The sequence below is a fragment of the Felis catus genome, chromosome A1 (genome assembly GCF_018350175.1).
Source record: "Felis catus isolate Fca126 chromosome A1, F.catus_Fca126_mat1.0, whole genome shotgun sequence".
NCBI classification, from domain to species: Eukaryota; Metazoa; Chordata; class Mammalia; order Carnivora; family Felidae; genus Felis; species Felis catus.
The window spans coordinates 104,046,527-104,073,920 of NC_058368.1; the positions used below are offsets into that span (position 1 = coordinate 104,046,527).

A 27,394-nucleotide genomic window follows, 5' to 3' on the forward strand; every position below is an offset into this window, starting at 1 on the left:
CGTGCCTGCCAGGGGCACAACTTGATCTTCTGGAGCGATGCCCTCTAGCCAGCCTACGTGAGGCTTGATTTGGGCGACTGTCTCCTAGCCCTCACCTCAAGGGGGGTGTAGCTCCTGGGCATGGACAAAGAGGTGCGTGTCAGTGACTCAACCACAGCCATCGAAGCCACTACCATGAAGACGGTATCCCCATCAGTCATTTTTAACAGGCCTGACCTAATTAAACCTATTAAGGCCTAGAGCTCTTTCCTTTACATCCATTCATGTAAGGATTTTGATGCATTACCTAAAAAAGTAAAATAAACTACTCTGTATTAGAAAGCATACTTTTAGCCCAAGTTCTGGAAGTAGAGATACTCGTTTACAGAGTTTGTACCATGCGCTAGTACTGTGTCTTACAGTTTGTTTTACAGTTTGTAGTAAAATCACGATTCAAATGCAAGTCTGTATGACTACACAGAGGATAGAGTTTCCAGCCCACCGATGGCTTGGTTGTGAGGTACGGCGTAGGACCTGGGTCAGGCTATTTTGACTGTGCTTCAGAATCATCTGGATGGCTTGTTACAACAGATGTCAGGGCCCATCTCCAGAGTTTCTGAGGCACTAGATAGGAGAGCCTGAGAACTTCCATTTCTGTCAATTCCCAGCTGATGCTGATGGTGCCAGCCTGGGTCTATAATTGGAGGACTATTATGCTGTACCATTCTGGGTACAAACAACTTTGTGCTCAAACAACTACCTAAAGTCTGAGTAGTAGTTGACACAGACGCTGGCGTATAGATTCTTTTGGACATGTGTGTATGTATGTATGTGTGTGTGTGTGTGTGTATATATATATATATATATATATATATATATATATACACACACACACATATATATGTGTATATATATATACGTATTGTATATATGTGTGTATATATATATATTCTTTAGATTCTGCATAACTGGTTATATATATACTTAAACAGGTAATGCAGAACCTAAAGAATAAAAAATATATATATATAAATATATATATATAAATATATATATATAAATAAATATATATATATATATATATATATATATATATATATATATATATAAACAAACCAGTAATGCAGAACCTAAAGAATAGTCTGGAATAGTGCATACCCTTACTCAAATTGTTAACATACTTAGTCTGCAAAAATCTAGTGTTACTTCCTAGTTCACTATCATATACAAGGTTGTTTTTTTTGTTTGTTTTTTTAGGAAAGTGTTACCTCATGTCCTACTATCATTTCACTAACTTGGTGATGATGAGGGGGAAATGCCACTAACAAGGGCAAATGGAATATTTCATTCCACTATTTAAATAATCAACTCAGGAAGAAGTACAATCTGAAAAATAATCACTTACAGGAAAAATCACAATGATTATTTATGACATGAGACCAGGAATACCCATGACGGGAAAAATTTGTTCATAAAGTACTTTTACAGGACCTGAGCTTCCCCCGTATCTTTCTTACCCAAGGTGTTCCAGCCACGCTGCCCGATAGCTAAATCCCTATTTGTACTTGTTTAGTTGAACCATTCCTTTTACCAGCTTCACTAGTATATTAATAGCCTGTACACTGTCAGAATTTCATGTTGATGGGTCAGTCTTCTGGATCGCAGTTCCCTCATCTAAACACTGAAACATTCCAATTCAGCCTCCTTTTTTGAGATATAAGATTTTGATGGTAGGGATCAAGGGTAAAGAAAAAACTGTTTTAGTACTAGTAAACAGAAAAACATCTGATGGCTCTGTTAATATTTACATGATCATAATTTACCAAGTAAATCACCATCTGAAATTTACCATGTGAAAAACTGATCCTGTGTAAAATAGACCCATCATTGCCATCTAAAAACCTAATATCTAAAAATAAATTACAGTCAAGCAACACAGAGAAGTTCTAGACCCCTGTTCTAAACCTTAATGTAAAAATCCAATAAACGCCTTCAGAGCATAATGTACATACATCTCCAGGATAATGTACATATCTCTTAATTTCCTACAGTTTTAGCTGGTAGATGACCCCAGTGGACCCTGGGGAAGAGAAGAGCCCATGCCATAAACGGTTCAAATGGTAAACACTGACTCCATCTGTTACAAGACCACAGAGGTTACATTGGCACGGCAAGTCTCAATAACAGAATTGCTAAAGTCTCACGCTTCAAAAGCAATCAATTTGATTAAGGACATTCCTAAACATTCTGCAAGTTCTAGTGTAAATGGCTCCTCCTCCCGTAAAAAAAAAAAAAAAAAGCCTGTGACTGAGGAGAGCAATAATTCTTGCAAATTTCTGCAGTAGTGGGGATGGAGAGGACATTAGAGGTTAACAAAAGAGGTCTTAGAAGCCATGTGCTTGAGCAGAATTGCCTGATTTTTGTCTGGAAGCCAAGGCACAACACAGCCACCTCAACAAAAACAGCTTAAGAGACTTCCAGCTGAGCTTTTAAGATACAGTCCCCTCAACACCCAGTCTGGACTTAACATCAGAAAGGCCCTGCAGTAATCTTCACAAGTTAAAGGCTCACTGTCTACTACTGTAACCTGATTTTCTGTTCAAATAAATTTGTGTTCACTCCACTTCTTCCCTTGCCACCCCCGCCTGCCCACAGCGTTTTTCTTTTTGTTCTTACAGACAGACAGCACCATCCGGCCTGGGGTCACAAGTCCAATTAAACGTGGAGGTCCTCTGCCAAGAGCTTACAGCTAACATAATGAAATTAGAAAAGGTGACTCATTTATTTCCTGTGTTGGGGTGGTAGCGGTGGTGACTGTTGATGGCCACAGAGCAGGGGCGACACGCTTAAAACACTTCCGGGGTGCAGCAAGCAGCCTAAATGGCCAAACCCAGCCAGGGGACTGCACGGTAAATGTGAAAGAATATTTTTTATTTCCACAAAGACCTAGGTCTCAATCTCATTTTCCCTGTTGGTCTATCTTTTGCTTTTCCTCCCTAGAAATATTTCATCCTAGGGGTGCCTGGGTGGCTCAACCCGTTAAGTGTCCGACCCTTGGTTTTGGCTCAGGTCATGATCTCACGGTTCGTGGGTTCAAGCCCCATGTCGGGCTGTGCGCTGACAGTGCAGAGCCTACTTGGGATTCTCTGTTTCCCTCTCTCTCTCTCTCTCTGCCCGTCCCCTGCTCTCCCTCTCTCAAAATAAATTAACTTTCGAGAGTAAATCAATAAAACATTAGTTGCTGAGAAGCAGAGGTAGTTTTTTGGTTTTGTGATGAAATGCTTACAAGTGTTTGGCTTCCATGCTGACCTAGAGGATGGGATGGTGTGAATTCTCTGGTTTGTTCACTCTGGCATACAGTGGTATTCTTGGACCAGAAGCGCACACCAAATCCCGCTGCCCCCTTCTTGTGCCAGGCCTGGCTAAGGCACCACATGCTGTAAGAAGGGACACAGAAACAGGAGAGCCTGTCCACAACAGGCAGACCAGTGGCCATGTCTCATGCATGGCTTCCGCTAGAGCAATGCAGCACAGCCTGGCGGTGAAATAGCAGCTATCCCCCTGGTTTGAGTTTCTTTGTAGGTGTGTTTTATATATTTTGGTCATAACTCCTTTGTTTCATTTCTTTTTCTACCTTCCCACTCTTGCTTTTCTGTTTATCTTGGGTCCTGCGGGGTAGGTAGGAAAGATAGGGAGTAGGAATGAGAGAATGAAGGCAATGCCTTTCATCGGTAATGAAATAAATATATTTTTTTTAATATTTATTTTTGAGAGAGCGAGAGAGAGACTGAGCACGAGAAAGGGAGGGGCAGAGAGAGGGAGAGACACAGAATCCGAAGCAGGCTCCAGCTCTGAGCTGTCAGCACAGAGCCCGATGTGGGGCTCGAACTCACCAGCTGTGAGATCATGACCGGAGCCAGAGTTGGATCCTTAAACGATGGAGCCACACAGGTGCACCAATACGTACCTTCTTAGTGCTGCCAATGGCATTAGTGATGGAGCAGTGAAGAGACAGACCCGTGTTCTTATCCGTCCTCTGCTACTTCCTGTCTCTGTAGCTGGTCTTGTTTCGTGGTGTCTCCACATCATACGTGAAATTTTCTCTGTGTGGTTAAGGTGAGCACACATGAAGTTTGGGGCACACGCATTCTAGATCCTTCCCTCTTTGCCTACAGGACATCGCAGACTGTTCCACAAAAACATACACATATCCTCTTTCTTTTGTCCCATGGGGTTCCCCACTGCCATCACACTGTTGCTCGTTGAGACTTCCTTGCTCAGAAATCTTCCAAGTTCGCTTACTCAGCAGACCTCTACCAAGCACATTTTTAATGCCCAACACTGAACTGTAGTCTCGAGATCCAAAGACATGTCATGGACCCTTCATCTGTGGCATTCAGTCATCTGGGAAATGTGTAATATCTGGTAGGAGTATTAAACATTGATGATTTGAATCAGACACCACATGATACACAGGCTCTTTAAGGATCAGTTTCCCACTCTCTCTGCATTTAGGTCACACTTGGTGTGTCCTGTGCTTTTGTTCTTTTTCTTCCATCAGACTTGTCTTGGTCTTTCCTGACATTTTATTGCAGTGCCATTCTTTCTTTTTTTAGCACTTTTTTTTTTCACTTTAAAGTGGATTATCAACAGAGTTTTATTCCACTTAAAAGCATTTGCCTGATTTAAATTGAACCCATGGGTAGCTTTTTATTCCAGGTAGAATCGATTCCTCTCAGAATTAAATGTACGCCATAGCAGATAGGCCCTTGATATATTCCATTCTGGGTTTTATTTTGTGTTTATTTTTGAAAGAGAGACAGAGAATGAGCGGGGGAGGGGCAGAGAGAGAGAGGGAGACACAGAGTCTGAAGCAGGCTCCAGGCTCTGAGCTGTCAGCACAGAGCCCGACTTGGGGCCTGAACCCAAGAACCGTGAGATCATGACCTGAGCCGAAGTCGGACGCTTAACCGACTGAGACACCCAGGCGCCCCTCCATTCTCTTTAATAACAGGAACTTCTCTCTTACTATTTTAAGATACAAAACAACCTACAGAAGCTGCTTGAGAATGGTGACTGAAGGACCACATTGTTCGGGCCAACATGATACCTCGTGCTTCCCTCTGAAGAAAGTGTTCGTTCCCCCAGTCATTGTGGTGGAGCGCTCCCTGCTGGCCAGAGGAGCGAGCTGATGGGCATCCCTAGCCATGTGTGCACTTGGAGGTCTCCAGCTCAGGAAAGGGGGGAACAGAAATAATTTTGGTTCCTGTGCAATAAACATGGACCCTGTCTGAGGAAGTTTTCAGTGCTTCTTCCTCAAGAAAACAGACCCATCTCTGGAGGTCTCAGGAAGGGCCTTGGTGGACACCCTCTCAGATGACTGTGGTTCCACAGTTAACTTGACTGTCAGCAAACACACTCCACTCCATGCCTTTTCGGTCCTTTCCCTGCCCCTTTTCTCTCCTGTACACCCCTCTGAACCAACCTTCAAAGTAAGGAATAGATCATGTGCCAATAAACTTGATACGATCCTTACAAGAATTAGCCAGAACTCTCCAAAACAGCAAGAAATAGCTCTAACGGACAGACTCGCCTCAAGCAACACCAACATGTTTTTCTTTTCCCCCCTCCTGCTGTTCTGTTCTGCTTTAAATCACCTGTATATCTTCTCAATCGAGTACTGGCAAGAATATCACAGAGCAGATTAAACTATCCCACATGTGTTGTGTTTTGTTCAACTAACACTTGACTGGTCAGCACCCACCCCAGATCCAGAAACTGTGACACATGCGACTCAAGTACTAAATTAAGCTTACTCTGCAACCAAAACTAATCTTTAAACCAAAAAGTACCATAGTGCTTTGATACTGGATGAAAAACAGTGAACTTTTAAATGGACAGGTGAACTATGTTACTTTTGAAACAGGATGTCCATAGTGAACGCTGAAGCCCATTTGAGCATGACAAGTGCATGCTTCTCCCTCTTGCTGACGAAAATAAAGAAGTAACTGGTGGTTTACTAACTTCGGTTTCCCATATGAGTTGGCTGGTTTTTATTAATAATTATTTAGGTACCATAAGATCTGTAATATAAATGATACTCTGTTTCTATCGGCAATGTGTTTTATAATCATTTCTATGAAATGTATTTTGTTTGATCAGATAAGCTAATAAATGAATTAGTTACAACATTTGGATTTGTTAGCCTCCTGTACAACTGTGCCTGGTGCACCCCGGCTTTTAATAAAAACTCGTTGGTTAAACTGCCCTGCTAATAACAGTGTCCTGTCACTTCGTAAACTCTTGTAACATAAGCATAAGCATAACGTAACATAAGCATAAGACAATATACTTTTCTTTTTTTTTTTTTGAACTGCTTCTCCCCTCTTCTTTACTGCTTCCAACTCACTGGTACTTCTTGCCTCCCAAGCATTCAGTCCACAACTCAAAAAGGATTTAAATTCTGGGGTTGCAGTGATACAGGGGGAAGAAGATGAAATCAGGAAAATAATGCCTGATGTCTGGGTCCACGTTTTATGAGTTGTGTGACCTTAAGCTTTTTGGCCATTTCCCTCCATTTTATTTATGTGACCAAAACTACCAACAAAACGTGTGTCACTGTGAGGATTCAATGTGATGATTGTTTCTACAGCACATCACAGTGTCACACAAGTAGTACAGTCTCAGACCAAGTACCATATTCGTTATTTTCAGCAGTGTTTTCATGTCTGACATTCCAGTCATATAAAAGTTCTAGGTCCATAGTTTATAGTCAAGGGGTGCCTGGCCGGCTCAGTCGGTAAAGCACGTGACTCTGGATCTGAGGGTTGTGGCTTTCAGCCCCACAGTGGGTGTAGAGATTACACAAAAATAAAATCTTAAAAAAAAAAACAGTTTATAATGAAAACCCACTAGGGATTCAAGAATGAGTAAGCCACCTATACAGAGAAATTTTACGGGTATGAAAAGCCCTTAAAAGGCTCAAGTTTCACAGTGAAGCAAACCATCAAAACTAAAAAACCAACCTATTGAATGGGAAAAGATATTTGCAAATGACATAAATGATAAAGCATATCCAAAATATATACAGAACTGCTACAACTCAACCCTTAAAAAACTAATAATCCAGTTGAAAAATGGGCAGAAGACATGAACAGGTGTTTCTCCAGAGAAGACCTACAGGTGGCCAACAGACACATGAAAAGATGCTCAACATGACTCACCAGGGAAAAAGATCAAAACCACAGTAAGAAAATACCTCACAGGGCACCTGGGTGGCTCAGTCCATTAACCATGTTCGACTCTTGATTTCGACTCAAGTCATGATGTCACGGTTCGAGCTGCGCATGGAGCTCTGTGCTATCAGCTTGGGATTCTCTCTCTCTCTCTCTCTCTCTCTCTCTCTCTCTCTCTCTGCCCCTCCCCTGCTCATTCTGTCTCTCTCTCTCTCTCTCTCTCTCTCTCTCTCTCTCTCTCTCAAAAATAAACTTTAAAAAGTTCTTTAGAAAACACCTCACATCTGTCAGAATGGCTAAAATCAAACACATAGGGAACAAATGTTGGCAAGGATGGGGAGAAAGAGGAACCCTTGTGCACTGATTATGGGAACGCAAACTGATGCAGCCATTCTGGAAAACGTTAAGAGGTTCCTTAAGAAGTTAAAAATACAACTAGCCTACAATCCAGGAATCACACTACTAGGTATTCTCTCTCAAAATACAGAAACACTAATTCAAAGGAATACACGCACCCTGTTTATAGCAGCATTATTTACAACAGCCAAATTATGGAAGCAGCCCAAGTGTCCATTGATGGATGGATGGTATATATACACAATAGAATATTATTTAGTCATAAAATGAAATCTTGTCATTTACAAAGACATGGATGGAGCTACAGAGTATAATCTGAGTGAAATAAGTCAGATATAAAGAACTCACCAAACTCCACACCCAAAAAACAAATAATCCAGTGAAGAAATGGGCAGAAAACATGAATAGACACTTCTCCAAAGAAGACATCCAGATGGCCAACAGGCACATGAAAAGATGCTCAACGTCACTCCTCATCCAGAAAATACAAATCAAAACCACACTGAGATACCACCTCACGCCAGTCAGAGTGGCTAAAATGAACAAATCAGGAGACTATAGATGTTGGAGAGGATGTGGAGAAACGGGAACCCTCTTGCACTGTTGGTGGGAATGCAAAGTGGTGCAGCCGCTCTGGAAAACAGTGTGGAGGTTCCTGAAAAAATTAAAAACAGATCTACCCTATGACCCAGCAATAGCACTGCTAGGAATGTACCCAAGGGATACAGGAGTGCAGATGCATAGGGGCACTTGTACCCCAATGTTTATAGCAGCACTCTCAACAATAGCCAAATTGTGGGAAAAGCCTAAATGTCCATCAACTGATGAATGGATAAGGAAGATGTGATTTATATACACAATGGAATACTACTTGGCAGTGAGAAAGAATAAAATATGGCCTTTTGGAGCAATGTGGATGGAAATGGAGACTGTTATGCTAAGTGAAATAAGTCATACAGAGAAAGACAGATACCACATGTTTTCACTCTTATGTGGATCCTGAGAAACTTAACAGAAGACCATGGGGGAGGGGAGGGAAAAAAAAAAAACTTAGGGAGGGAGCCAAACCATAAGAGACTCTCAAAAACTGAGAATAAACTGAGGGTTGATGGGGGGTGGAAGGAGGGGAGGGTGGGGGATGGGCACTGAGGAGGGCACCTGTAGGGATGAGCACTGGGTGTTGTATGGAAACCAAGTGGACAATAAATTTCATGTTAAAAAAAAAAAAGACAAATACCATATGATTTCACTCATGTTGAAAGATGAAAGAACAAAGGGGGATAAAAAAAAAAGACAAACTAAGAAACAGACTCTTAACTACAGAGAACATACTGTTACCAGGGGGAAGATGGGCGGGGGAGGGGGGGGGGCGGGAGGGGTGAAATAGGTGATAATGATTAAAGAGTACACCTCCTGGGGCACCTGGGTGGCTCAGTCAGTTAAGCGTCCAACTTCAGCTCTGGTAATGATCTCATGGTTCACAGGTCTGAGCCCTGCAACAGGCTCTGTGCTGACAAGCTCAGAGCCTAGAGCCTGCTTCAAATTCTGTGTCTCCCTCTCTCTCTGCCCCTCCCCTGCTTGTGCACACTCTCGCGTGCTCTCTCCCTCTCTCAAAAAAAAAAAAAAAAAAAAATTAAAGTTTTGAAGAAAAGAGTTATACTTATCAAAAAAATAAAAAAGGTTACAAATACAGGAATTAGTAATCTGCTCTCTAAATGTCTCCGGAAGCAATAAGCAGAGAGCTAGTCTGAGATTTAGATATCAGAACATTCTTTGAAGCATCATGATAGCAAAATATTAGAGATTCCATTCAATAGCAGAATATTTAAATGATATAGCTATTTAGAGTTGTATTGTCAAAGAATGGCATAGAAAATTCCATTAAAAAGGGAAGCACAAAACTATGGTATGATCCCAATTTTATGAAGAAACTCAAACATTTGCTACGTATATATGTGTATACACCTACATATGTATATATAGAAGCACACGCACAGTGACCTTTTCGATATTCTCTCAAGTTTGTACAATGAGCAGTTACTGCCTCTTTTTAATCAGATAAGTTGATTAAAAACAGGAAGTGGCTCTCAGTAGGGAATCAGATCTTATCATTCCACCCACCTCACCCAATAACCATGCCCCTAGTTCTGTACCAGGAGCAACTTTTTTTAGTGGTTTTTCCAACAACCACTACATTGAGTTTTCCAGAGAGAAAGCACCTCATCATTTCTAAATTTAGTTGCTCTTTTTGCTTTGGGTATGCTGTTCCTTGTTTTATTTTTTGTTAGTAGCTCCTAAGTCTAAGTCTGGTATGATCATCTGAATGATGATACCCAAGTCATATGTCTGCACATTAACTCTAAAGAAGCAATGGAAAGCAAGTATCTGGGATTTTTCAGCCTCTACCCCCGAGATACTAAAGTGGGGAATTCTGAATTAGGAAGGGGTTTCAGATGTTAAGTGGCCAAGATAACAGCAAATGTCAACCATATTCCTCACCCTTTAAAACCTTAGCATTACCTTTCTAGAATGAAAAAAAAAAGAAAAAAGTTAAAAATAGATTAGCTGGTTGGGGCCCCTGGGTGGCTTAGTTAAGTGTCCAACTCTTAATTTCGGCTGAGGATCTTGAGGTTTGTAAGATCAAGCCCCAAACTGGGCTGTGCCCTGACAGTGTGGAGCCTGCTTGGGATTCTCTCTCTCCATTTCTCTCTCTGCCCCTCCCCTGCTTGTGCACAATCGTGCACTCTCTCTCTCTCTCAAAATAAATCAACTTAAAAAAAAAATGGGCAGAAGAACTAAGCACATTTTCCCAAAGACATACAGATGACCAAGAGGCACATGAAAAGATCCACAACATCATTAATCATTAGGTAAATGCACATCAATATCACAATCAGGTATCACCTCCACATATTAGAATGGCTATTACCAAAAGGACAAGAAAGAGCAAACACTGGCTCCCTCTTACACTGGTGGTGGGAATGTAAATCAGTGCAACCACCGTAGCAAACATATGGAGGTTCCTCAAAAACTTAAAAATAGGTGCAACGGGGGGGTTCAGTTGGTTAAGCGTCTGACTCTTGATTTTGGCTCAGGTCATGATCTCACAGTTTTGAGTTCGAGCCCCACATCAGGCTCTGTGCTGCTTGGGATTCTCTCTCTCTGCCTTTCCCCCACTCATTCTCTCTCTCTCAAATAAATAAACTTAAAAAAAAATTAAAAACAGAGCTATCATAGGATCCAGCAATTCCATTTCTGTATATTTACCCAAAGAAACACGCCAAAAAAACATGGACTCAAAATGATATTGCAACACTATTTATAATAGACAAGATATGGAAACAACCTAAGTGCATATTGAAGGATGAATGGATAAAGAAAATGTAGTGGATATATACAACGGAATATATTATTCTATAAAATATGTACATTATCCCATAAAATAAGAATGAACTCTTGGCAGTTCCAATCCAAGACAGTAATATGGGAACACCCTGAACTCACCTCCACCATGGACACACCAAGTCTACACAAATTTATAGACCAACTTCACCTAAAGAACAAAGGGTTGACTGAACAGCTTCCACACCCCAAAAGATGAAGAAACCACACAGAAGATGGCGAGAGGGATGGAGACATAGTTACCAAGGGAACCCGCTCTTGATGCAAAGTGCGGTGGGGAGGAATTGTGCTGAGGGAACCCGAATAGATTCATCTGCCCTGGGGCATAGAAAAAAAAGTCATAGTTTATAAAAGCAACTATAAATGATCCCACCCTAGAGTCCTGCCAAACAGCAGGGAAGCTGCTGGACTGCTCTTTGGGTGGGAGGGGCTGGTGAGCACCACCGTTTAGGTTTCTTCTCCACCTTGATAGCATGCATAAGAGCAGAGTATGGGCACCCTAGTCAGCCTGCTGCCTCACTGAGCCCCTGGCTCCTAACTCACACCAGCCCCAGCATCCCACCAAGGCGGCCCCAGCAGGGTACCCTCCATATCAGTGCTCACCACAGCTCCAGCCATCTCACTGAGGTGAGACAGGCACAAAGAATGCCAGAACACTCCAGACCCACCCTACTTTGGCTCCAGACAACTCGCGGGGGGCATGGAGCACCCCAGGACACCCTGGCTTGTACTGAGTGCAACTTCAGCCAGCCTCCCAGGGTGCCCTCGAAGCAGACAGCTGCAGGACCCCACAGTTTGCACCCACTTCAGCTCATATCATGCCATCAAGGCAACCCTAGTACAAAGTGTCCCAGAACTCCCAGCCGACACTAATCACAGCGAAGTTAGTGGGCACACACAGTTTCTACATGGGATGACCGTACACAAGGTCATTACTTCAAGTTTAGGGAAGTAGCGGTTCAATGTAATTCATAGAAACAAAGTCAAACAAAATGAAGACAGAGAGGAATGTGCTCCAAATGAAAGAATAAGACAAAACCTCAGAAAAAGAACCAATCTGCATGATAAAGAGTTCAAAGTAATGGTAATAAAAAAACTCACCAGACTGGAGAGGAGAGGATGAATTCAGTGAGAGCTGCAACAAACAGAAAACATAAAAAAGCACCAATCAGAATTGAAGTATACAATAACCAAAATGAAAAATACACCAGAGGGAATCAACAGTAGATTAGAGGATACAGAAAAAAAGATCAGCAAATTGGGGCACCTGGGTGGCTCAGTCGGTTGAGTGTCTGACTTCAGCTCAGGTCATGACCTCATGGTTCATGGGTTCGAGCCCCATGTCAGGCTCTGTGCTCACAGCTCAGAGCCTGGAGCCTGCTTCCATTCTGTGTCTCCCTCTCTCTCTATTCCTCCCCTGCTCTCACTCTGTCTCTCTCTCTCACTCTCTCAAAAGTAAATAAAGATTAAAAAAAAACAAAAACAGCAAAGGGAAGACAGGGTAATGGAAAGTACCCAAGCTGAAAAGCACAAGGGAAAAAGAATTTTTCAAAAATGAGGACAGGTACAAGATATCTTTGTTAATATCAAGTAAACAAACATTTGCATTATAGGGATCCCACAAGGAGAAGAGAGAGAAAAGAAGGGGGGCAGAAAACTTATTTGAAGATATCATAGCTAAAAACTTCCCTAACCAGAGGAAGTAAAACAGTCATTCAGGTTCAGGAGGCACATAGAGTTCCAAACAAGATGAACTCGAGGACATTCACACCACAACACATAATTAAAATGTCAAAGATCAACGATAAAAAGAGAATTATAAAAGCAGAAAGTGAGAAGCAACTAGATCTATACAAGGGAAACCCCATAAGGCTATCAGGTGATGATTGCAAAAAAAACTCTGGGAATGAGAAGAGAGTGACATGATATATTCAAAGTGCTAAAAGGAAAAATCCTACAACCAAGAATTCTCTACCCTGCAAGATTATCACCCTCAACAATTGAGTTTCCCAGAAAATAGCAGTTAAAGCTCATCACCACTAACATGGCCTTAAAATAAAGTTAAAGGAACGTATTTAGGTGGAAAAGGCCATATTTGGGAGAAAATTATGAAAGGAAAAAATGTCATAGGTAAAAGCCAACATAAACACCTAATAAAGAGCAATCACTAATAAGTGAATCACTAATAGAGCAATCACTAATAAGGCTGGTATGACTGTTAAAAGACAAAAACAGTAAAATCAATTATATCTAAAAAATTCCTTAAAGGGACTCACAAAATGAAAACATGTAAAATATGATAGTACATACATAAAACATGGGAGGGAAATAAAAATGAAGTTCTTTTACAATGGGGTTGAATTTAAGTAAGCATCAACTAAATATGGACTACTATAAACTTAGGATGTTATATATAAATTTCAGGGTAAACATAAACCAAAGACCTATAATATATACACAAGAGAATAAGAGAAAGAAAGCCAAGTATAACACTAGAGAAAGTCATCGCTCACAAGAAAAGAGAGCAAGAGAAGAAAAGAATATATAAGAACTACAAAAGCAACCAGAAAACAATTATCAAAATGCCAATATACCTATCAATAATTACTTTAAATGTAAATGGCCTAAATGCTCCAATCAAAAGGCCTAGGGCAATGAAATGGATTAAAAAAACAAACCAAAAAACAAGACCCATCTATATGCTGCCTACAAGAAATTCATTTCAGACCTAAAGACACAGACAAGCTGAAAGTAAAGGGATGAAAGATATTCCATACAAATGGAAGCAAAAAAAAAAAAAAAAAAAAGTGAGGGTGGGTAGCAAAACTTATATCAGACAAGATAGATTTTAAACTAACATTGTATCCGAGTGCCTGGGTGGCTCAGTCAGTTAAAGGTCCCACCCTTGGTATCAGCGCAGGTCATGATCTCACAGTTCATGAGATGGAGACCCACGCCCATCAGGCTTCACATTTTTAAAAAACCCACTCTATCAAAAGACAAAGAAGGGCGTTACATAAATATAAAGGGATCATTTTAACAAGAAGATATAAGAATTGTAAATATCTATGGACCTAACACTGGAACACCTATATACATAAAGCTAATAACAAAAGACATAAAGGAAGACATTGACAGTAACACAATAATAGTCAGGGACTTTAACACCCTACTTCAATGGATAGATCATCCAGGCAGAAAATCAGAAAGGAAATGGTGTCTGTGAACAACACATTATACCAGATAAACTTAACAGATAAATACATAACATCCATCCTGACACAACAGAATTCCCATTCTTTGCAAGTGCATATAGAACATTCTCCAGGATAGATCACATGTTAGACCACAAAACAAGTCTCAGTACCTTTATTAAGAGTGAAACCGTATCAGGAATCTTTTCTGAATTCAACATCATGAAAGTAGGAATCAATTACAAGAAAAATTGGAAGCTGGGGAAAAAAACCCCATAAACACATGCAGGCTAAATAATATTCTGTTAAACAACCAATGGGCCAATAAAGAAATTAAAGAAGAGAGAAAATACATGGACAGAAAGGAAAACATAACTGTCCAAAATCTTTGGGACACAGCAAAAGCAGCTCTAAGAGGGAAATTTATAGCAATAGAGGCCTTACTCAAGAAAAAAGAAAAATCTCAAACAATCTAACCTCACACATAAAGGAACTAGAAAAAGAACAACAGCAACAACAAAAAGCCCAAATCAGAAAAAAGAGGAAACAATAAAGATTAGAAAAGAAATAAATGACATAAAGACTAAAAAGAAAAGAAAAAAAAACAATAGAAAATATCAATGAAACCAAGACTGGCTCTTTGAAAAAATAAACAAAATTGATAAACCTTTAGCCAGACTATCAAGAAAAAATGAGAGGACCCAAATACATAAAATCAGATAAAAGAGAAGTAGTAACCAACACCAAAGAAATACAAAAAAGTTATGAGTGTACTATGAAAAATTATGACAACAAACTAAAATAAATGGATAAATTTCTTTTAAAACTGAATATGGAAGAAATATTAAAACTGAACAGAACAATTTCTAGTAATGAAATTGTAACTGTAATCAAAAAAGTCCCAACAAACAAAAGTCCAGGACCAGATGGATCCACATGTCAATTCTACCAAACATTTAAAGTAGAGTTAACACCTATTCTTCTCAAACTATTCAAAAACATAGAAGATGAAGAAAAGCTTCCGAATACACTATATGAGTCCAGCATTATCCTCATGCTGAAACCAGAGACACTACAAAAAAAAAAAAAAAAAAGGAAAACTACAAGCCAAAATCCCTGATGAACATGGATGTAAAAATCCCCAACAAAATATTAGCAAACTGCAGAAAACAATACATTAAAAGTATCATTTACCACAATCAAATGGGATTTATTCTGGAGATGCAAGGACAGTTCAATTCAATAAATCAATCGATACGACATGCCACATTAACAAAATGGATAGAAATCACATGGTCATCTCAATAGATGCAGAAAAAGCATTTGATAAAATCTGACATCATTCACGGGGTGTATTCATTGATTTCAGCTCAGGTCATGATCTCATGGTTTGTGAGATTGAGCCCTGTGCCAGGCTCCACGCTGTCGGCACAGAACCTTCTTGTGATTCTCTCTCTCTCCCTCTCTCTCTGCCCCTCCCATGCTCATGCTCTATCTCTCAAAATAAATAAACCTTAAAAATATCTGACATCAGGGGTGCCTGGGTGGCTCAGTCGGTTGAGCGTGTGACTTCACCTCAGGTCATGATCTCACTGTTCATGGGTTCGAACCCCGTGTCAGGCTCTGTGCAGACAGCTCAAATCCTGGAACCTGCTTCAGATTCTTTGTCAGTCTCTCTCTCTCTCTGTCTCTCTCTCTCTCAAGAATGTCAAGAAGAATCTGACATCATTCACGATAAAAACCTCTCAACGAAGTGGGTTTTGAGGAAATACATCACAACATAATAAAAGCCACATATGGAAAACCCACAGCTAACATACTTAATGGTGAAAAACTGGGAACTTTTCCCCTTACAATCAGTAACAAGACAAGGATGTTCACTCTCACCACTTTTATTCAACATAGTATTGGAAGTCCTAGCCACAGTAACTAGACACGATAAAGAAACAAAAGGCATCTAAACTGGTAAGGAAGAAGTAAAATAGTCACTACTGTCGATGACCTGATACTATACATAGAAAATCCTAAAAACTCCACCAAAAAACTATCAGGGACAATAAATGAATTCAGTAAAGTTGCAGAATAGAAAATCAATAGACAGAAATCTGTTGAGTGTTGGTACACTCAAAGTGATGCAGCAGAAAGAGAAATTAAGAAAACAATTACATTTACAACTGTACCAACAAGAATATAATACCTAGGAATAAGCTTAACCAAGCAGTTCAAAGACTTGTACAGTGAAAATTATAAAACATGAATGAAAGAAATGAAAGATAACACAAACTAATGGAAAGTCAATCCATGCTCATGGATTGGAAGATTTACTACTGTTAAAAAGTCAGTAGTACCTAAAGCAACATACAGATTCAATGCAATACCTATCAAAATACTAACAGCATTTTTCACAGAACTACAACAAACCCAAAATTTGTATGGAACCACAAAAAAACCTAAAGAGCCAAAGCAATCTTGAGAAACAACAAAGCTGGTGGTATCACAGTCCCAAATTTCAAGATTGTTACAATACTCTAAAAATCAAAACAGTATGGCACTGGCACAAAAAACAGACACACAGGTCAATGGAACAGAATAGAGAACCTAGAAATAAACCCACACTTACATGGTTACTTCATCTATGACAAAGGAGGCAAGAATGTACAATGGGAAAAAGACAGTCTCTTCAACAAATGGTGTTGGGAAAATTAGCTGCATGCAAAAGAAAGAAACTGAACCACTTTCTAATACCATATGCAAAAATAAACTCAAAATGGACTAGAGAAATAAATGTGATATCTGAAATGATAAAACTCCTAGAAGAAACCATAATAATCTTTTTGACAATGATCTTAGCAACATTTTTTAGACATGCCTCACCAGGCAAGGGAAACAAAAGCAAAACAAACGACTGTGACTACAGCAAAATAAAAAGCATTTGCACAGTGAAGGAAACCATCAACAAAACAAGAAAAAAAAACCAACCTACTGAATGGGAGAAGTTATTTGCAAATGAATATTTAATAAAGAATCGAAATCCAAACTATATAAAGAACTTAACTCAACACCAAAAGCCCTCAAATAACCCAATTAAAAATGAGCAGAGGACCTGAAAAGACGTTTTTCTAAAGAACACACACAACAAACAGAAACATGAAAAAATGTGTCTGATCATAATTAATCATCAAGGAATTACAAATCAAAACCACAATAAGGTATCACGTGTCACCTGTGAAAATGGCTACTATCAAAGTCACAAGAAATAACAAGTGTTGGTGAGGATATGGAGAAAAGGGAACCCTCTTATGCACTGTTGGTGGGATCATAAACTGGTATAGCCACTGTGGAATAGTATGGAAGCTCCTTAACAAATTAAAAATAGAAATGCCATATGATACAGTAATTCCACTACTGAGTATTTACCCAAGGAAAATTAAAACACTAATTTGAAAAGCTACATGCACCTCTATGTTTATTGCAGCATTATTTACAATAGCCAAGCTATGGAAACAATCCAAGTGACGGTCAATAGACGAATGGATAAAAAAGAAGTGGTTATATACACAATGGAATATTAAGCAGCCATAAAAAAAGAATGAGATATTGCCATTTACCTCAACATGGATGGACCTAGATGGGATTATGCTAAATGAAGTAAGTCAGAGAGACACAAACACCATGATTTTACTCACATGTGGAATCTAAAAAAAAAAAACAAAGTAAATAAACAAAAAAAAAAAAAAGGGAGAAAGAGATTTAGATGACAAACTGGTGGTTGCCAAAGGGGAGGAGTGTGGGTAGATGAGCAAAAAGGGGTGAAGGGAAGTGGGAGGTACAGACCTCCAGTTACGGAATGAGTAAATCACAGGGCTGAAAGGTACATCACAGGGAATATAGTCGCTGATATTGCGATAGCATTTCATGGTAACAGATGGTAGCTACATTTGTGGTGAGCAATGCATAATTTACAGAGTTGTCAAATCACTATGGTATATTCTTGAAACTAATGTAACACTGTGTGTCAACCATACTTCAACAAAAAAAACCCCTACCATGTACAACAATATAGATGAAACTTGAAATTATTACACCAAGTGACAAAGGTCACAGAATGACAAATACTTTATAATCTGAGTTATGTGGCGGAGGCGGGGAAGTTTTACATAGACAATAGATTGGTGGTTTTCAGAGGCAGAGAGTGGAGGAGTGGGGAAAAATGGGTGAAGAGGGTCAAAAGGTACAAACTTTCAATTATAAAATAAATAAGTCATCAAGGCACAGACACTCAGATCAATGGAAGAGAATAGAGAACCCAGAAATGGACCCACAAACGTATGGCCAATTAATCTTTGACAAAGCAGGAAAGAATATCCAATGGAATAAAGACAGTCTCTTCAGCAAGTGGTGCTGGGAAAACTGGACAGTGACATGCAGAAGAATGAACCTGGACCACTTTCTTACACCATACACAAAAATAAACTCAAAATGCATGAAAAGACCTCAATGTAAGACAGGAAGCCATCAAAATCCTCGAGGAGAAAGCAGGCGAAAACCTCTTTGACCTCGGTGGCAGCGACTTGTTACTCAATACGTCTCCAGAGGCAAGGGAAACAAAAGCAAACATGAACTATTGGCACCTCATCAAAATAAAAAGCTTCTGCACAGTGAAGGAAACAAATCAGCAAAACTCAAAGGAAACTGATGGAATAGGAGAAGATATGTGCAAATGACATATCAGATAAAGGGTTGGTATCCAAAATCTATAAAGAACTTATCAAACTCAACACCCAAAAAACAAATAATCCAGAGAAGAAATGGGCAAAAGACATGAATAGACACTTCTCTAAAGACATCCAGATGGCCAACCGACACATGAAAAAATGCTCAACATCACTCATCATCAGGGAAATACAGATCAAATCCACAATGAGATACCACTTTACACCTGTCAGAATGGCTCACATTAACAACTCAGGCAACAACAGATGTTGGCGAGGATGCGGAGAAAGAGGATCTCTTTTGCATTGTTGGTGGGAATGCAAGCTGGTGTAGCCACTCTGGAAAACAGTAGGGAGGTTCCTCAAAAAATTAAAAATAGAACTACCCTGCAACCCAGCAATTGCACTACTAGGTATTTATCCAAGGGATACAGGTGTGCTGTTTTGAAGGGACACATGCACCCCAATATTTATAGCAGCACTATCAACAATAGCCAAAGTATGGAAAGAGCCCAAATGTCCATCAATGGATGAATGGATAAAGATGTGGTATATATATTTACAATGGAGTATTACTCGGCAATCAAAAAGAATGAAATCTTGCCATTTTCAACTATGTGGATGGAACTAGACGGTATTATGCAAAGCGAAATTAGTCAGAGAAAGACAAATATCATATGATTTCACTCATATGAGGGCTTTAAGACACAGAACAAGTGAACATAAGGGAAGGGAAGCAAAAATAATATAAAAACGGAGGGGGACAAAACAGAAGAGACTCTTAAATATGGAGAACAGAGGGTTACTGGAGGGGTTGTAAGAGGGGGGTGGGCTAAATGGGTAAGGGGCATTAAGGAATCTACTCCTGAAATCACTGTTGCACTATATGCTAACTAATTTGGACGTAAATTTTTAAAAAACAATTAAAAAATAAACAAATAAATAATAAAAATTTAAAACTTAAAATTTAAATAAGTAAAATACGTCATCAGAATATAATGTACAGCATGGTGGCTAAATAATAGCATATTGCATGCTTGAAAGTTGCTAAGAGAAAAAATCTTAAAAGTTCTGATCAACAAGAAACAAAATTTTGTAACTATGTAAGGTGACCAATGTTAACTAGATGTATTGTGATCATTTCACAATATATACAAATATCAAATCATTACATTTTATGGGCACCTGGGTGGCTCAGTCAGTTGGGCACCCGACTTTGGCTCAAGTCATGAGCTCACGTTGTGTGGGTTCGAGCCTGAGTCAGGCTCTGTGCTAACAGCTCAGAGCCTGGAGCCTGCTTCAGATTCTGTGTCTCCCTCTCTCTGTCCCTCCACTACTCACTCTCTGTCTTTCTCTGTCTCTCAAAAATGAATAAACATTTAAAAATTTTTTTTAAATCATTACGTTGTACACTTGAATGAATATGTTACATGTCAATTATACCTCAATTTAAGAAAAAATAGGGGCACCTGGGTGGCTCAGTCGGTTGAGCGTCCGACTTCGACTCAGGTCACCATCTCGCGGTCCGTGAGTTCGAGCCCCGCGTCGGGCTCTGGGCTGATGGCTCGGAGCCTGGAGCCTGCTTCCAATTCTGTGTCTCCCTCTCTCTCTGCCCCTCCCCCGTTCATGCTCTGTCTCTCTGTGTGTCAAAAATAGGTAAACATTAGAAAAAAAAATTTTTTTTAATAATTTCTGTTTTTAGCTACTCTTATTAATGCAAAATTCTTTTCAGTGTCTGCTTTTAATCTCTTAAAGGGCTATTATATGTCTAATTCTAGGGAATTGTATTTCCTTAGGGAAATTGTACTTCTAGGGAAGTGGATTTTCTCAAACATTTTATTTTTTTATGTTAGAGAAAGCTCACAAGCAGGGGAGAAGGGCAGAGAGAGAGAGAGAGAGAGAGAGAGAGAGAGAGAGGATCTTAAGCAGGTTCCATGCCTAGCACAGAGACCAACACAGGGCTCAATGCCATGACCCTGGGATCATGACACAAGCTGAAATCAAGAGTTGGACACTCAACAGACTGAGCCAGCCAGGCTCCCCTCATCAAAGAACATTAAAAAAATTTTTTTTAATGTTTCTTTTTGAAAGAGAGTGTGAGCAGGGGAGGGCCAGTGATAAAGGGGGATAGAGGATCTGAAGCAGCCTCTCTCTCAAAATAAAATTTTTTTTTAATTTTTTTCAATGTGTATTCATTTTTGAGAGAGAGAGAGAGAGAGAGAGAGAGAGAGCGCACAAGCCACAAGCAGAGGAAGGGCAGAGAGGGAGACAAAGAATCAGAAGCAGGCTTCAGGCTCTGAGCTGTCGGCACAGAGCCTGACACTGGGCTTGAACCCACAAACTGTGAAATTATGACCCGAGCTGAAGCTGGATGCTCAGCCGACTAAGCCACCCAGGTGCCCCTCAAAAGAAAAATTTTAAAACAAAGATAATTTTTTAAATGCTAAGACTTCCTAACTTGAAAAAAAAAAAAAAGAGACCTGTTCTAATTCTTGTAGTTTCCTATTTGTTTCTAACCACTTTATATAGTCTGTCTTCACACACACACACACACACACACACACACACACACACACACACTGTCCAGTGTAACAATAATCCAAGTATGTGGTAATGAAAAGTGGGAAGGGAAGATAGCCTTGCTTCCCATAGTTAAAACTACCTCAGGGGGTCTTGGGGAACCATGCAGCCCATTCGTCTTTTGTCTTAAAAATTCCTCTAGAGGGGCGCCTGGATGGATCAGTTGAGCGTCTGACTTTGGCTCGGGTCATGATCTCGCGGTCTGTGAGTTCAAGCCCCGCATAGGGCTCTGTGCTGACAGCTCAGAGCCTGGAGCCTGCTTTGGATTCTGTGTCTCCCTCTCTCTCTATCCCTCCCCCACTCATGCTCTGTCTCTCTCTGTCAAAAATAAATAAACATTAAAAAAATTTAAAAAAAAAATTCCTCTAGAAAGTCTCACTGTGACTGCTCTGAAATGACCTTGACTATAAAAAGCCTGCTGATACACAAAAGTGAGAGAGGACGTCATACAGGGAATCATGCCTAACCGTCTGTCCTGCCACCATTGTCATGATTTGGGGACACGTTAGCTTGCCTCCTCCTGTCTCTAGAAAGCTACAGTTAGGCATTTTCAGAATGATCCTTATTCTGTTTCTAATGGTCCCTAAGCTACATGTGAATAAATAAATTCAGTCACACATTTTTTTTCACTTTCCCTCCCCAAATGATAATGGGAGGACAGAACAGCCAGCAATCTCTGGACCTCAACAGTGTAGGCTCTGGCTTTTCCCCATTCTTGTGCCCTGGCCAGGCAGTGATCCCATGACCGCTTTGCTATTTTTCCATTTAAAGATGATGAGTGTGAACTCTATTCCTTGTTGTCTGCACATACATGGGCCACAGACGCAAGCAACAAAAATCTTCCCCAGGACCTAGAGCTGGGGGCTGTTTGCCCCAGGGTGAGCTACCCCAGGGAGTGCGGAGTCTAAGGCAGCAGAAGTAAGAGAGAAATAGGTTTGTTAGCTGCCGAAAGGAATGTGTGTGCACTTTTATCTAACCAGAATCACCACCAAAGCTTTCTAATTTGTTTTATTTCTGACTTTTAATACTTCTATTGAGGTATAATTTATATACAGTAAACCATGCCTGTTTAAACTGCAGAATTTAAGTTGTGACCTAAGTATATACACGAAAAACCATCACCACGATCGAGATAATAAACACATGCAACACACCCAAAAGTAATTCGTCCGCAATCCCTCTGTTGCGCCTCTCCTTACAAGGTCCATCCCCAAGCAACCACAGATCTGTTTTCTGTCTCTATGTATTAGTTTGTGTCTTCTAGAATTTTATATTAAAACCATACAGTACATACTGTTTGTCTGTAATCTTCCATTGAGTATTTTAACATTTATCAACTTTCTGCATGTTTCAAGAATTCATTCCCTTCTTTGCTGAATAATACGTATGTATGTATGCACCACATATTATTTATTTATCAGCCCGTGGGTGGCTATTTTAGTTGTTTCTGGTTTTCGATTATCACAGACAAAGCTGCTATGAGTATTCCTGTAGAAGTCTCTGTATGGACATACACTTTATTTGTCTTGGCTAAGGACCTAGCAGTGGAATGGCTGGTTCGTATAGAAAGTATATCCTTAACTTGTTAAGAAACTACCAGACTTTTCCCCAAGGGTACTAGTGAACATACCCACCAGCAGTACATGAAATTCCGAGTTTCTCTGGCATCCTCACCAACACCTGACACTTGATATGATCTGTCTTCCAAACTGTAGACTTTCTAGCATCGGCGTATTGTGGCATCTCGTTGCAGTTCGAATTTGCATTTCCCTAAGGACTACAGATGTGGTCCATCTTTTCATGTGTTATCCGACATCGTCTGTGTATCTTCCTTGGTGAAGAGTCTGTTCACACCTTTTGTCCATTTTTATAGGACTGTTTTCTTACTCTTGAGCTGTGAGGGTTCATTATATATTTTGGATACAAGTCCTTTATGAGATATGAGATTTGCAAATATTTTCTTCCAGATGGTGGCTTGCCTTTCCATTCTCTTAGGTCTTTTTTTTTTTTTTTTTAATTTTGTATTTACTTTTGAGAGAGCACAAGCAGGGGAGGGGCAGAGAGAGGGGCACAGAAGATCTGAAGCAGGCTCTGAGCCAACAGGATGACGGCAGTGAGCCCAATGTGGGGCTCCTACTCACCAACCGTGAGATCATGACCTGAGCCGAAGCCTGACATGCGACCCTCTGACTGCCCAGGTGCCCCTCTTAATGCCTTTCCAAGAGAGGTTCTCTCCCCTCCAGGACTCTGCTCTGCAAACTCAAGCCGCCTGGGCTTAATCCTAGACCCATTCCTACAGCGGCTCCGCCCAGGTTCCCTTCCCTCCACCACAGCCTGCAAACTCCCTCCAGGCAGTCAGCTGGGACAATAGCAGGGCTCACTTCCATTGTTTCCCTTCTCTCAGGCAGGACTGCCCTTCCTTACCTGATTTCCAGAGTCCCGAAAATCATTGCTCATATAATTTGTCAGCGGTGTTTGGGTGTTGCAGGTGTTCAAACCAAACACAAATGGAGACCAGCCTTGAAAATTCCCTGAGTCAACAAAACCAATGTAGCCCTACGAGCACAGCTTCGCTGAGCTTATTTTGCAGGACTGACCTCACCTGGGTCATTTCTTGTTTAGGCCTCTGGAATTCATAAGCAAAACCTGAACTGTTGCCCCACGTTGAGTAAGAGGTAACCACTGACCAATTCCCTATTGCTTAAGGCAAGTCTAAAATTATAACCAGTCGCTGTCAAGAATAAACAGTCACTGCCTTCTCACTATATAACTTAATATGCTTTCTAACAATATACCTCTGAGCCTCATTCACTATTTGGCAACCAGATAACCAAACTGTCCTTCTGGTGTGTGCACAGTAAACTTATACTTATTACTACTTTAGTGATACCCTGGGGGTATCACTACTGCTACTGCTAAACTTTTCATAGGGACGAGAGGTCAAATCTAGTCCCTGGTAACTCCATCCTGGAAAGACATGGAATCCCCACACCAGAGAACGTCTTATCCCAAGGACTACCAAGCAGGTAGAAAGAATTGTCAACTCGGTGACAGAAAAGGGAAACAACACTAACACAGCACACAGGTAGCAAACCTAGGTTGGGGGAAACAAGAGAGAGGTGGCTGACACTATTATAAAGCTTGGTCGCCCCCGGAGGGGCTCCAGGCAGCGGAAGCCCCGCGATCTGCGCCAGGGGCGCCCAGGGAGCGCTCATGTCTCAGGGAAGCTGGTTCTGCAAATGCGGAGAGAACTGCAACCTGGATTCTGCGGCTGCAGCAGAAATAAACCCCCACAGTCAGGGTGAAGAAGCGAGAGTAAGGGGACAACACTCACTGGCACAGAAAGAAGTCGGGAAGCTCTCGGGAGCAAACAGGAAGGCGCAGTCCCGCTTTCGGTCCCAGCCTCACGGGCTCTCGCTGGCGCCCCCTAGCAGAGTCTAACGCGCAGCGGCGGGCGCAACAGAAACGCGGTTGGAAGAGTTTCAACACCGGCATCACAAAGCTGAATCTAGAAGGGAGGCCTTCGAGCTGAGGTTAGTAACTGGCTGATGTCCACCCCTCTGGCTGAGCCGTGCACGCTGGTCTAGGCATTTGGGAGCGCTCACACAAGAAACTCAACTCCAGGTTTCTGGCCAACAAGACGCAACTGTACCTCACGTACAGGAAGATGTCCTTGCGCTTACCTGAAAATGATGAGCTGCGAAGTCCCAGCCTGCGCGGGTCAGCGTCTGTGGTTCTGAGACTTCCGGGTGCTGCGTGCGGACCGGGCCTCCCGCCACCTCCACCTCTCCTGCCTCTGCCACCACCGCCGCCGGAGCCTCCTGCTTCCCGGTGCCCTGGTATTGGCGGTTCCAAGCATCAGTGATGAAGGAGCAGAAAGGGGGGGCCTGGATCTCTTCTTTGTGGGAGCAGAGAGACACCCGATTCCCCTGCGCGACGCCCCCTGCGCCGAGGCCGAGTTTGCCCTTTGACCCCTTCTCCAAGAAAGGTGGTGCAGGCTCCAGTTGTAGGCCATAGAGGTGAGCTGGCAGCAGCCGGCAGAGCCCGACAAACTGGAGCAGGCACCTCAGGAGCCAGGAAGGCAGGAGGAGAAAGAGGAAACAGGGCCCGCTCTTGGGTATCCGTGCCAAGTCTCAGAGCCTCATCACGCAGGCCCTCCAGGACCAGAAGGCACACCGGGACAGGTGGTGCGCGCATCCTGGTTCAGCGAATTCCCGGTGACATATCCTCTGCCTGCCAGGAGGATGGGAAAACGGAAGCCCTGTGCCTGAAGCGGGCAGAGGAAATCCCACACGTGGGCCTCCCCTTGAGAGGGACTGAACCCTTCCTTCCCCAGGACTCCAGCTCCAGCACTGTCTGCCACCCCCTTCTCCTCTCTCTCCCTGGTGCTTGGCCCTAGCTCCTGGTCTGAGAACTCCAGAAATGTCTGTACTAACTGGACCAAGACTGGGGGAAAAAAAAAAAAAACAAGGAATTGAAAGCTCCCTTTACATAATGAATTTTTCATATTTAACAGGTGTCGTTATTAACTCTTCCTCCCCACCAGAATAGTCTCTTCCCTAATGAGTAAGTTGTAAAGTCAGCCTCCAACGAAACTTGTATAAAGTACTAACAGGAGGGACAAGAGAAAAGGAGACAACTGTTACTCTACACACATTTATTATGATAATATGCCCTACAAATGCACTTGCACACGCGTACATGCACAAAGCAAAGAAGGACATACGCACAGTGGCTAGTCTTCATTTCTGCAAGTAATCACAAAGATATATTTATAACCTTCTTTCACTACCCATTTCATCCTCACACTCAGAACCACAGCTGTTCACGCTTCTTTAGGTGCTCAGGTGATCCAAATCTTTATCCTGAAGGCTTTGAGTTCTGAGCTTTTTTTTTTTTTTTTTTTTTTTTTTGTGGTTTGTTGTTGCTGCTGTGTTGGTTGCCTGTTGACTCCATGGCATTAGGAGACGAAAATGGATCTTCGGCAGTGTTCTCTTCCAGCTCGATTGAAACACTTGACCACTGGGAACTACAGTCCCCAGACTGGCAGGCTGAAAATTGCAGGGCAAAAAAGCAAGCGGGTTGTTCGTTGGCATAGTGAAAGCAGCCACGCCTGCCTCCAATGTTGGTTGGGAGACTATAGGAGAGATGCATGCATCTTGACTTCTGCTCCGCAGCACCTGCTGCGTCCTGTTAGAATAAAACAAAACAAACAAACAAACAAAAAACATGCTTTCTGGGTGTCTCTCCCAACTGGGAGCTTCACAGGGTCTTCAGTAGGCCATGCCATAGTCTTCTTAAGCCAGCAGCTGCTGACAGAGTAGGAGACAAAAACCAGTGGATCCAATGAACACTAGCCCTCTGCTGAGAGTCTTTTGCTGTGGAATGGGCTTCTCGATCAGAAGCAATAAGGTGTGCAGTCCCCACGATGGTGAGTAAGTCAGAAACGTGATGGGCAAGGAAGCCAGCCCAATATTGAGAACACCTATCTATTCCAAGGAAGACAAATCTCTTTCCCCTCTGTGCTGGAAGAGAGATCCACACGAATAGGCTTGCTACCCAGTGGCTGGCTGGTCTGCAGAGGAGTGAGGCTATTCCCAAGGTTAGGCACTTAGGTCAGGCACTCAGCTGTGTCCACCCTCGTGAAGGGAAGTTTGTGTGGTTGAACCCACAACAAAACTTAATGATAATCAATCTTTATTCTCTATTTTATTTTAATGTTGAGGACTTTTAAATTTTTATTTATTTTTAAATGTTTATTTATTTTGAGAGAGAGAGTGCACACGTGAGGGGGGGGGGGCAGAGAGAGAGAGGGGGAGAGAGAATCTCAAGCAGGCTCCCAGCTGTCAGCACAGAGCTCCATGAGGGGGCTCCCATCCCATGAAGTGTGAGATCATGACCTAAGCCAAGATCAAGAGTCGGATGCTCAACCAAC

General features: G+C 41.5%; 1 protein-coding gene across 2 annotated transcripts in view; it reads left to right on the forward strand.

The window, feature by feature from the left end:
• The window catches only part of GRAMD2B (GRAM domain containing 2B), a 119,295-nt gene extending 113,041 nt beyond the window's left edge, over positions 1-6,254 (forward strand). For both annotated transcript variants that reach the window (XM_019831574.3, XM_003980720.6), the window contains exons 13-14: positions 2,658-2,751; positions 5,018-6,254. In XM_019831574.3, coding sequence (XP_019687133.2) covers positions 2,658-2,751; positions 5,018-5,059 — 136 coding nt within the window. In that variant the 3' untranslated portion in view covers positions 5,060-6,254. The remainder of the gene's footprint in view (positions 1-2,657; positions 2,752-5,017) is intronic.
• The last annotated feature ends 21,140 nt before the right edge of the window (positions 6,255-27,394 follow it).